The sequence below is a fragment of the Xenopus laevis genome, chromosome 1L, assembly GCF_017654675.1.
Source record: "Xenopus laevis strain J_2021 chromosome 1L, Xenopus_laevis_v10.1, whole genome shotgun sequence".
NCBI lineage: Eukaryota > Metazoa > Chordata > Amphibia > Anura > Pipidae > Xenopus > Xenopus laevis.
In genome coordinates, this window is record NC_054371.1 from 98,887,519 (window position 1) to 98,900,793 (window position 13,275).

General features: G+C 39.7%; 1 protein-coding gene across 1 annotated transcript in view; it reads left to right on the forward strand.

The window, feature by feature from the left end:
- Positions 1 to 3,917: 3,917 nt before the first annotated feature.
- Positions 3,918 to 13,275, forward strand: part of LOC108712074 (DNA-directed RNA polymerase II subunit RPB2) — a 67,114-nt gene continuing 57,756 nt past the window's right edge. The window contains exons 1-3 of the mRNA XM_018253944.2: positions 3,918 to 4,155; positions 5,524 to 5,596; positions 8,387 to 8,537. Of these exons, the coding sequence (XP_018109433.1) occupies positions 4,137 to 4,155; positions 5,524 to 5,596; positions 8,387 to 8,537 (243 nt within the window). The 5' untranslated portion in view covers positions 3,918 to 4,136. The remainder of the gene's footprint in view (positions 4,156 to 5,523; positions 5,597 to 8,386; positions 8,538 to 13,275) is intronic.

The following is a 13,275-nucleotide window of genomic DNA, read 5'->3' on the forward strand; positions in this document are numbered from 1 at the left end:
AGAACACCCACTTGTAGTGGAAGCATCCCAATACCTCGACAACTGGCAACGTGAACAACTACTGGTTTTCACAACCCCCAGGAGTCATCAGACTACTGGCAATCTATCCATTGAGTCCTACATAATACTATTTAATATATTATGAGCTGTATGTTTTGTAATGTACTTATATGTTATTGAAAACTCATTATTGAAAATTGTTGAACTTACGCCATGCTTACTCTTACTATTCATAGCACTGCAAACTGAAAACAATTTTTATAAACGTTATAAATAAATAAAAACACGTTTGAAAAAAAAAATTTGTAGTACAAAGACATGCATACCCAATTTAGATTCGTGGCAATGTCTACTTTCTGAAAATATATGGTTTTCTGGGGTGAACTTACTTTTTTCTACATTTGCCCCCCTCAAAACGATGTAAATGTGTTGATTTTGCAGTAACTGAAATGACAGACCATATGGGGGTTTTCCATTTGGGGCCCCTATATGACACGTGCTTGGGTACACCTATATATATATTGGGCATCAAACTGTTCACAGGACCCTAAGCTTTCATATTTAGGGTGATTTATCTTGATACCTAAAAGTATGTGGGAAATACAATGCTGCAGGGTAGACATTTTTAAGTGATTTTTGGAAATGTCACCAAAATCACCAAATCTAGGAATGGTTTGCGGCTTGGTTCTTTGGAGTACAAAGACATGCATACCCAATTTAGATTCGTGGGAATATGTACTTTCCGAAAATATATGGTTTTCTTGGGTGAACTTACTTTTTTCTACTTTTGCCCCCCCCCCCAAACGATGTAAATGTGTTGATTTTGCAGTACTTAAAATGACAGACCATATGGGGGTCTTTTATTGGGGCCCCTATATGCCACGTGCTTGGGTACACCTATACATATTGGGCATCAAACTGTTCAGTGAACCCCAGGCTTTCATATTTGGGGTGTTTTACATCGATACCTAATGATGTGTGGGAGATATGTTGCTGTAGAGTGGAAGCTTTGAGGTCATTTTTCAAAAAATTCACCAATTTCTATGAAACATTATAACTTTAGGAAACAATTGCAACTTGTTAGTTTGGAGTACAAATATATTTTTACCCATTTTTGATTCACCAGAATCTGTTCTTTCTAATAATGGGTAGTTTTCTAGGGTAAACCTACTGTTAGCGGAATGTTTGGCCTTGAAATCAAAAGTATGCCGTATGGGGAGCGGTGCTTTGGAAATTTGGTTGTGTACTGCTTGTAGATTTTGAGCTATACAAGTTAGAAATCTCCATAAAACTGTATATATTTGGTATTGCCGCGTTCAGGAGATATAGACCTATCTAAATTGGCTGTGTTCTTGTACATAAAATAAATGATGTTTCTGATATATGTGATTGTTCTTCGTGAAACATGATTTTTTTCATTTTATTAGACACTTAGAAGCCTATATTTCTTTTTACAGAAGTAGAATTACACCAAAATTCTTGCATATTGTGAAAGTTCAGGTTGTCCTGAAAAAAACAAAATATTGTTTTCCTGGGTAAACTAAAAGACCACCCCAGGAAAGGCCCTTAAAGTGAAAGAGTGCAAAATATCTAAAAACTGCTTGGCAGTAGATGTTCGCCTCTAGGACAAAACGGTTGGCAGGGAAAGGGTTAAAGGCATTAACTGAATCAGCCATGATAACATCACCCAGCAGTGCATTCCACAACCTCACTGTCCTGACTGTAAAGAACCCCCTACGTTGCGTCAAATGAAAGTTATTTTCTTCTAGTCTGAAGGGGTGGCCTCTGGTACTTTGATCCTCTTTATGGGTAAAAAGGTCCCCTGCTATTTGTCTATAATGTCCTCTAATGTAGTTGTAAAGTGTAATCATGTCCCCTCACAAGCGCCTTTTTTTCCAGAGAAAACAACCCCAACCTAGACAGTCTACCCTCATAATTTAGGTCTTCCACACCTTTTTTTTTCCACACCACACCACAAATTTAGGCAGAGCTTATTTGGATACTATGGATATACAGTCCCTACACTTCCATTCCACAACACGAGAGAATGACATATGTGGAAAAAGCCTTACTTGAGGCTAATACCTCACATTATATAGTTTACATTCCACTCCCCCCCCAGCATCAAGGGGCACAGTGAATCCACCCACCCAGCATCAAATGGACAGTAAATCCTATCCTCCCAGCATCAAGGAGCACAGTAGAGAACACATGCCAAGCATCAAGAGGCACAGTGGATCTCATCTACCAAGCATTAAAAGGCACATTGAAAGCCATCTACCAAGCATCAAGAGGCACAGTGGATCCCACCTGCCAAATACAGTGGCACAGCGTACCCGCCAAACATAAGTGACACAGTGAAACCCTCACCCCCAGCATCCCTGGCACAGTGTATACCCCCTCAGCATCAAGCAACACTGTGGATCCACCCCTAACATAGAATCAAGGGGTACAGTGAAACCCCCCCAGCACCAAGTGAAAATTCCAACCCAACTGGCATCCCTGTCAGAATCAGAAGGTACAGCAAATCCCTCCATCAAGTGGCACAGTGTATCCCCCACAGTGTTGCCACTTGGCAGCTATTTGACCGACCTAGCCAGTAGTTCACCAGCTAAGGCCGGCACTGGTATAACAAAATCACCGGCAATGTACGTTCTGGTAAACTGGAACTGCCCTGTAAATCCCTCCCTTCTCTTACCCCCCTCCACTGTCTATTTCCCCTTCTACTCACACTCTCCCATTTCCCCACCCAGTCTGTACATTTTTATTTTATGTTTTCCAGCCCCCTGCACCTTCCTTCCAGCCAGCCCACCTGTTTTCCTGTCCCATAGGCCACAGCCCCAACCCTGTGTAATGTCACAGATTGCCCCCAACTGAAGGCTGGTGTAAGTTAAAAAAAAGGTGGCAACACTAGCATCAAGGGCACAGCATTGTATGGCACAGTGAAAATCCCATACCTCCCAACTGTCCCTTTTTCAGAGGGACAGTCCCTCTTTTGACAGCTGAAACCGCAGTCCCTCATTTGTACTGGAAAGTCCCTCTTTTCTCTGCACTGAACAGCCAGAAAAAGAAACAAAGTTTCTCACTTAATTGGCTTTTAGCAGAGAGCCCAGAACAGCTAACAGGTGCAAATAAGATACTTTGTAACAATTTTGAGACACAAAAACACAGTTTAGATAAGGAGAAATATTTCAAACTTTCATAACCTGCCAAATTTTGTAAAACAAACATGGTAATTAGGGGGTGTGGCCACATAAAGGGGTGTGGTCAAAAAATTGCTGCGCTACGTGCGGAAAATTTTTTTTCGTCCCTCTTTTTACTTCCAAAATGTTGGGAGGTATGAAATCCCACCCCCACTATCAACTGGCATCCCAGTTAGCATCAAGTGGCACAGTAAATCCTCGCCAACATCAAGTGGCACAGTGGCTCTCTAACCAATATCAACTGGCATCAGCATCAAGTGGCACAGAGTAGGTCCTCCCAGCATCAAGTGGCACCGACACCACAGCCAAAACAGAATAAAAGGGGCATAGTGTCTTTTCTTATCATCAAACAGCATTTAGAATCCACCCCAAAAACAAATGGCACACTTGTCAGCATCATGTGGCACAGTAAATCCCTCCCCCCTAAATCAATTTTTCATAAAAAGATGAACAATCACAACTCCCCAGTATAAACAATCACAGTGTCCTTCGCAGCATCAAGTTGTACAGTAAATCCAAACAACCCATGACCATTCAAGGCGGGTCGCAGTAAATCCCACCCTCCCGCAGCAAGTGGCAGCGAATTGTCACAGTGCCCTCTGCATCTATTTCCCTGACTCGCAGACAAGATATCACATGCTAGGGTCAATGCACTACCGCTACCACCCAGAAATATTGGCTTTGTAGATCTGAGCGGTGGGGGGGAAGAAAATTGCGCGCCATCTTTACTCGTCACTTCCTTCTAGGGAAGCGGAAGTAGCGTTAAAGAGTGGCTTTATTCGTCAGTTCTTGTTCTAATACAGAAGTGATCTGTGGCAATTCGTGTTGTGGAGAGCTGGTTTGTTTGCCGTGCATTGACAGTTTCGCGTTTCTGCTGCTATTCCATACGTTACTGAAGCATTTTTCGTTTTCTTGTACTTTTTCAGCATCAGCATGTACGATGCAGAGGAAGGTAAGGGAGCTGCACGTTGTCTGACTCCGTAACCGTGAAAATGGTTTTCTTCAAACTACTAGTGTTTCCCCCCGGCGTGTGAATCAAATAATCGTATGCTAGATGTTACCATCCTTCCAGGCAAAGCATTTGGTACCGCTTCTTTACCAACCCAAAACCCAGGAATGCCATTGCTTGTGGTATTTTATATAAACATGTTTAAAGGAACAGTAACACCAAAAAAATAGTGTCCTAATGAAAATAAAGTGCCCTTCTGTGCTGCACTGTTAAAATTGTTGTGTTTGCTTCAGAAACAGAACTATAGTTTATATAAACACGATTCGATGCAGCAAAGGGGGCAGCCATTCAAAGTTGAAAAAGGAGAAAAGGCACAGGATACAAAGCAGATAACGGATACGTTTTTTCCATATATTTTCTGCTATCTATTATGTGTCCTGTGCTTGAATGACTGCCCCTATGGCTACACAGCAGCTTGTCTATATAAACTATAGTTGTTTTTCTGAAGCAAACACACCAGTTATGCCTGTGCAGATCAACTCTATAGTCTATTGTCTTTCCTTTAGAACACTTATTTTTTGGTGTTACTGTTCCTTTACGTTTTTCAGCACAGTTTAGACATTGTTGCTGAAGTTCTGGGTATAATGCAGGTGCCAGGCATCCTCTAGTCAACTCGACAAACCCAGCAGCAGTTACAGCAGCCCTGTTACAGTAATGAGAGCCATGCCTTAAAATTTGTCCACAGCAGTCAAATATCTTTAATATTGTTAGGACATCTTTTTATTGTCACTGACACTTCACATTCTAAATTGCATTTGCCACTGTTGAGAAGCAAAGTTTAGGGGATGTCGCAAGTCATTAAAACATCGGCATATAATTGGGTTATCTGTAATAGAAGCTGATGCTGCAGAGCTAATTATTAATACATTATGTATAGTTCCATGTAAAATGAATATGCATAAATCACTTAGCAGATTTATACATACACTGTATATTGTAAGAGCATAAATCCGGTCATTGCTCCACAAAAATAAATATCTTTATTTAGCAAACACCCTTTTGCAAATTATTTCAGTTTAGTATATGAACTCTGTTCCTTTAGACATTCACACAACTTGAATACAATTTGTCATCCCCTGCTAAAACACCCATAATATACCAACAGGGCATCCTCTCTTTTAATTTAAACCACTACAGCAATGTATCAACTTAATTAACATAAGTAATTTTGAAACTTAAATCTTAGAAAAAGAATATTACTGTTTGAAAACTTTGTTTTTGGCAGGGGACCCATCCGGTTAGGTGTTTTTAAAAGGGATGGTGTAAAAGTTGTATTTCAATATACCGTAAATGTATTTGTGTCTTTGCTAGATATGCAATATGATGAAGACGATGATGAAATCACTCCAGATTTGTGGCAGGAGGCATGCTGGATTGTTATTAGGTAAGACTATTTAGTTTGTATTTTGCTCTCCTTTTTTTTGTTAATCTGGTGCACCAAGCATTCTTATTTTACCCTGCACTGGAATATTACCCTGCGCTGGTAAATGGTTTGCAGAAATCCTACTACTTTATAGCCGAGAAGGCTGCATTAGGGAAAAAATGAACATGTTTAGACTGCAGATAACCATTAAACTCTATAGAATACAATAGTTGTAGTTTGTGGCAAAAATGCAATGTTTGTCTTGGCCTATTGTGAAAATATTTATTTTATCTACCTTTTCTAAATGAGCTGAATAGCAAGCAGCAAAATAACATTGATCCATTGTTGAGTCCATCAAATTATGGCCCTTCCTACTTAAAGTATAACTAACCCCCCCCCCCAAACAATGCAATTCTCTATAAAAAGATATTGCATTTTCAAAAATAAGGCCACTCTCTGGGATTGTTCAATTCGCTGTGCACACAAACATACCACACACAAACATACCACACTTGCTTCCACACTTCTTCCTGTTACAGTTAGAGCTGTAGTGCTGGTCAGGTGATCTCTGAGGCAGCACACAGACCATCACGAAATGGTTGCTCAAGGCAAGAGATGTAAAAGGGCAATATTTACTTAAATATATATTCCAGTTTGGTGACATTCTTTAATATGCCACTTCTTTTGCTTACATATTCATTTTGGGGTATAGTTTTCCTTTAAAGGGTATGTAAAGGAAAAAAATAAAATCCCATTTTTACTTTCTTTAATGAAAAATAAATCTATCTCCTATATACTAAATTGAAAAATGTGTACAATTTTTATGATAGACCTGACTGTATGCAGTGAAATTCCCCATCTTTTTACTTGCTCTGACAACTGCAGATAGAAAGCTGCTCCCTACCTGCTCTGCAGGGAAACTATCATACTTTCAAACGGCGGGGGGCCCTTCTCACTAATACTTTCTAAAAACCCCACCTTACTTCCCAGAACACGAGCAGCTTTGTTTGTTTCCCTGTAGAGCAGCCAGCGACTGTGTAGAGATTTGTATCCACAGACCCAGTGCATTCTGATTATTAATTAGTCTTGCTGTATCGGCTTCTGTGGCAGATATTATTTGACATGTGCTGTGTTGATCATTTATGATGATCCCTAAGCTTAACCTCCCAACTGAAGCCCAGACCACACTGAGCATGGTCTTGGTCTTGCAAAGATGTTTAACAAAGTTACAAGATGACAGCCCCCTGCGGCCAACTTTGAAAACATTAATCATTTGTTTAATTAGGCTTCTGGTGCAGTAAGTTTATGTTTAGTATACAAAATACAGCATTTCTAGCATTATTCTATTTTAGACTTTAGTTCCCCTTTAAGGATTTAAGAAATGAGGCTACGGGAGTGTCTCCTGCCACAAGCCAAGGCGAGAACCTTGCCTCAGAAAGCACTGTGCAGGGGCAGCAAAATCATCCCCTGATAATTCAAAGAGCCTTAATTCTCCAGTGTGAATGTGATTTTGCTCTTGGTAATGCAGCCTCTCCTTATTCCTGTTAGAGAGCAAAAAATTTAAGCATGGGGGGGTCATCAGGAAGATAGCTTCAGAGTCCTGCCATAGTTGCCTCTAAAAAATTGTTACATTAATATTGTCTTGGTAGTTGAGAGCACCTGTTGGCAAAAATGTTACCCCCAACCACACTCCAGTTGGGGGGGGTAGCAGTATTTTTTTTTTTTTGTCTTAAATTACCCCCAGCCAGTGCTAGGAGGGAGCTCCTGGTGCGAGAGGCCATTTCGTACATATCACATGCGCACAGTGCGCTCAGGACGTGGTGTGCATAATGAGCACCTCACGGCATTTGCTCCCCAACATGGCCGTTTATACCGGGAGCTCCCTCCTGGTGCGGGTGACCTAGCGCTAGTAGGGGAGGGGCAGGTTTTACCCCCCAACCAGATTGTGGGCTCTATAGCCCGCACCATTGGATGGGGATAATATTTTGTTAGGTACCCTTTAAAGGAGAAGGAAAGCTAAGGAGGCATGTTATTGCCAATAGATTAGCTGCAATAGTGCAAATAGAATGCTATATTTATTCTGTAGAATGTTTTACCATACCTAAGTAGAAAGCTCTCGAAGATCTCTCTGTTTGTTTAGGAAAGCAGCTGTCATATAAGCTTGGTGTGACATCACTTCTTGCCTGAGTCTCTCCCTGCTCACTTATAGCTCTGGGCTCAGATTACAACAGAGAAGGTAGGGGGTTAAGAGGCGCAAACTGAGCATGTTCACGCCCGGGGCAAGGAGGTTTAAGCTGAAGGCAGGAAGTCTGATACAGAAGCCCATGTGTACACAATAGAAGTAAAGACATGCAGTGTTTCTATTGACAGAGGACACAGAGCAGCACTAGTTTGATAGTTCACTGGTATATTTAGGTGGATCTTTCTGATAAGGCTTACTTAGTTTTAACCGTTCCGTCTGCACAGAATCTTTTTAAAATACTGATGGGATTAAATAGTAAACGGGTAGATTTTATAACACTGAAGATTAAGATACATTTTGATTGGACTGGTTGGGGTAAGTAAAAGAAAAAAACATTTTACACAGCTCTTCTCTTGAAAAGTTAAGCCTCAGGAAAAACCTGCTTACGTGTTGGGACTCATTGTGCAATCCAGTAAGAACAGTAGCCTTCACATCTTTTCTTGTACTGGAATATCAGCCAGTGTTCATCTGTAGGTTCATGCTAAATGTTGTTGCCTAATCGTACAAATGTTGTTTGTTTTCCATCATAAATTTGTAAGGTTGTTTTTTTTTTTGTTTCTTTTTTAAAGCTCTTATTTTGATGAAAAAGGTTTAGTACGACAACAGCTTGATTCCTTTGATGAGTTTATACAGATGTCCGTGCAGAGGATTGTGGAAGATGCCCCACCTATAGATCTTCAAGCTGAAGCTCAACATACGACAGGAGAAGTAGAAGAGCCTGTGAGTTCTTGCATGCATGTAAAATGCAGATTTCTTTAATTGTACAGTGGAATATATACATACATAGTTTCTATACGATTGAACAACCTACTTCTAAATATTTATCCCAAAGCTCCTGTTTTCTGACAGTTGTATATTCTATAAAAGGGAGTCTGTCCTCCAAGTCCATGTGTTGGTTTTACTTATGATGCAAACCAAACCCATTAAAGTTGGCTTACCAGGAGTTTATATTATCAATACTCCATCTTGCTTTTGCATGTGTCTCCATTTTGTAACCACTTCAACTCGAGCACCAGCAATGTGCAACAATAATTTTTCACAAAGTAAGAATGTATGTACTCAAACTGATGAAAAAATCTTCCTAATTTTAATCCCTCTCTCTAAACTTTTTTTACAGTCATGCCAATTTTGATTTTTCCAGCATATAGATACTTAATACATTTCAAAATTATGATATTTGACATGCTTGAGATCTTTGAGTTTTTGTAATTTGAATCTCAGTACCTTGTCCAAAAAAAAAAAAACATTAAATAAACCCAGTAGGATCATCCACCAATATGGATCTGCACAAATGCTCAAGTACAAGCTACTGTTTTATTATTAGAGAGAAACATTGAATATTGATATGATTTTAAATATTTTGAATTATCTGCTTAAAATGGAAACTATGGGGAAAGTCCTTCCTGTAATTTGGAGCTTTGTGATATGGTTTCCAGGTAAGGGATTATTCTTAAAGGGGTGGTTCACCTTTACAGAACAGTAACACGAAAAAAGTTTACAGAAACAAAAATATAATGTACTGTTGCATACACTGGTATGAATGATGTGTTTGCTTCAGAAACTACTATAGTTTATATAAACAAGCTTCGGTGTAGCCATGAGGTCAGCCATTCAAAGCTGAAAAATGAGAAAAGGCAGGATGCACAGAAGATCAGAGATGAGCTCTATAGCAGTGATCGCCAACCAGTGGCTCGTGAGCAACATGTTTCTCACAAACCCCTTGGATGTTCCCAGTGGCCTTAAAGGGGTTGTTCACCTTCAATGTACAAATCTTATGAAACCACTAACAATGCTCTCAATGTGTTAGAAAAACCATTTTCCATAACAAAAAGTAAAAATGCCATTGTAAAAGCTAATTTTTATACCTATTAACTCAGTCCTTCTCCTGTCTCTCTGACCAGTTTTCTGAAGTGATGGGAGTGGCCTATTTTGAACCTGACACACCAAGAACTTCCTATATGATGACATCATCATGCCCAGGCTTTGCCCTTACTTGTTTCCTATTGGATGTTGATACTGCCCTCCTCATAGTAATTTATTGGGTGCTTGTGAACTGTAACCGGTCACATAATTTGAATGGTCATTGGTTGATTACTCAATTGTAATGGCAGAGGTAAACAGACGCAGCATATAAACAAACCTGCCTTGGAACAAACAATCACACAGCCATGCAGACAAATACTTGTTCTCCCAATTCTGGCAAGACTAAAACTGAATGGCGTGCCAAAGGGGTGCACCTTTTCTGGGAATAAATACTGGCGTTTCTATATTTTTATCTTTTAATACCTTTGGCATTAAGCATAATGTCAGTTATTTACAAAATTGCAACAAAAACCAGCACTGACTTGCTTAGAAACGTATGTAACTTACACATCTAGCAGTGACAGTAGGGCTGCCACCTCACCCTTTTAAAACCAAACACATATGAAATCCACAGCCTGCATGGCTAATTATCAACTCATTTAGATGCTGCAGACTGAACTGATTTCTGTGCAGCCATGTATCATGCATCTAAATTAATTGCTAATTAGCCATGCAGGCTGTGGATTTCATATGTGTATGGTTTTAAAAGGGTGAGGTGGAAACCCGAAGTGATTTTGTGCGCTCTCCGGGGGGGGGCGGTAATTTACCTCGGAAAACGATACCTTTTTTAAGTGTTTAAGTGTTCCACTTCTGGAACAAGATTTAGAGCTCTAAATACCAAAAAATTAAAAAGTTATATTTTTCATGATATAGGGATCTATACCAGAAAAATATTTTACTTTATGCACAAAAATTCAACTCATTTGGAAAGCCTCAAGCTCATACAAATAGTCAGCTGCTGAATAATGATTTTTTATGAGGTAAATACACAAAATAATACATGCCCCCCCCCCCCAAATAATATATTTCTGGAAAGTACAAGTGTCATCTCCCATAGTATCCATTTTAAAAATGATTTCTTTTTTCTCTGTAATAATAAAATAGTCACTTGTACTTGAGCCCAACTAAGATATAATTAATCCTTATTGGAAGCAAAACCAGCCTATTGGGTTTATTTAATGTTTACATGATTTTCTAGTAGACTTAAGGTATGAAGATCCAAATTATGGAAAGATCCATTATCCGTAAAACTCCAGGTCCCAAGCACCTCGATCCCCCCCATCTGCACAGACTCCCCCTCCCTCTCACAAACTTGTAACAGTTTCTCTTCAGTACCTGAATGCTGCTCAAATTCCCCAGCACAGGAAGCAGTGGCAGATTGACAGCAGACATAGCCAATAGGAGTAAAGTTAGCTGCCAGTACAATGTGTGATGTCATATAAGGAAGAGGAAGTGAACACTGTAGTGGTTTTGGGGGTCAGTGACCCCCTCCCAGCACAGGGTCTGTGTGGAACTGAAGGATTAGTACAGGGACACTTCTGAGGTGAATATCTCTTGAACTGTACTTTTTCTGTTAACTATTTCTATTTTCTATGAAAAGTTTGTTCTATTAATGTGAACTGTTAGATTTGTCATTTTGTTACAAAGGTGAACAACCCCTTTAAAGCAGGTGCTTAATTTTGAAATCCTGTTTTGGAGGCATAAAAACCAGGAATACTGCCATAACAGAGTTTTTCATGCTTGCGTTGCTCCCAAACTCTTTCTACATCTGAATGTGGCTCCCTGGTTAACAAAATAAAGGTTGGGGGGGTGGTGCTCTGCTCTGTAGTATGCAATGGTATTCTTGAGAACGTATCTGTTATCTACTGTATATCCTGTGCTTGAATGAATGCCCCCATGGCTACACAGCAGCATGTTTACAGTATATAAACTATCATAGAGTATCTGAAGCAAGCACACCAGTTTTACCATTGCAGGGCAACAGTACGTTATATTGTCATCCCTTTAAAAAACATGAATTTTTTTGGTGTTACTTTAAGTAAACTTTTAGTATATTATAGAATGACTAACATTCTAAGAAACCTTTCAATTGGCCTTTGTTTATTTTTCTTTTTCACAGTTCAGTTCAAATCAATGCAAGGTTGCTAAGATAATTTGGATCCTAGCAATTTTGCTACTGCTGAGTAAAAAGCTAAATAACTTAAATACAAATAATAAATTAAACCAATTACAAATTCTCAGAATAACACTACATCATACTAAAAGTTAATATAAAGATGCACAACCCCTTTAAAGGGGACATTTCATATAACCTTCATATTCAGATATATTACTCATCCTTCCTCAAAACATGTAATGATGCAGAAAGAAAAACATTTTGAAAGCATTTTACCTCCTAGAACTGTCATTATATCAGAGCTGCAGAGAGAACCTCTCTGCTCGGTGTCTAGGCTGAAATGAAGAGTGGGAGTGTCTGTTCATTCTCTCACAGGAAGTGGTCACAGCACTGACTGACAGGCTGAACTCTGAAGCTGTAGCAGCCAATCCCCTCCCCTCCCACCCTCTGTCCTGTGTGTCCCAGCCTGCACATAACTGTCTTATGCTGCTGCCTGATCATTCACTTATAACTATATATCTTACATATTCAACATAAATCAAAACGTGAAGGTTAATACAAACTGTAATAGTAATATTTTCTTTTATTTAAAGTACAACAGTATTGTCCTGTGTTCCACAGCAAATAGACCAGTCACACATGTACCTGCCCAGCTGGACATAATCTATAGTCCATAATATATTGTTATACACTGTGCAACTCTCTGCCTCTATTACATTATACACTTATACAAACAGTGTACATTAGTATTTACTGCTATGATATTGCAGAACAGCAGCTGTAGGTTTGTTTCCCTTCATATTGATATATGATCAGGTGCAGGGAGTTGCAAGGGAGTAAATGCAGCTGTTCTGGAACAATTTGATCAGGTGCAGGGAGTTGCAAGGTAAAATGCAGCTTTTCCGGGACAATTTATAATCGTGTAGGGAGTTGCAAGGGGAAATGCAGCTGTTCTGGAACAATTTATGACCAGGCGCAGTGAGTTGCAAGGTAAAATGCAGCTGTTCTGGGACAATTTATAATCAGGTGCAGGGAGTTGCAAGGGGAAATGCAGCTGTTGTGGAACAATTTATAATCAGGTGCAGGGAGTTGCAGGGTAAAAGGCAGCTATTCTGAAACAATTTATAATCGGGTGCAGGGAGTTGCAAGGTAAAATGCAGCTATTCTGGAACAATTTATGACCAGGTGCAGGGAGTTGCAAGGGGATATGCAGCTGTTCTGGAACAATTTATGGCCAGGTGCAGGGAGTTGCAAGGTAAAATGCAGCTGTTCTGAAACAATTTATGACCAGGTGCAGGGAGTTGCAAGGGGAATGCAGCTGTTGTGGAACAGTTTATGACAGGTGCAGGGAGTTGCAAGGTAAAATGCAGCTGTTCTGAGAATTTATAATCAGGTACAGGGAGTTGCAAGGGGAAATGCAGCTGTTGTGGTACAACTTATAATCAGGTGCAGGGAGTTGCAAGGTAAAATGCAGCTGTT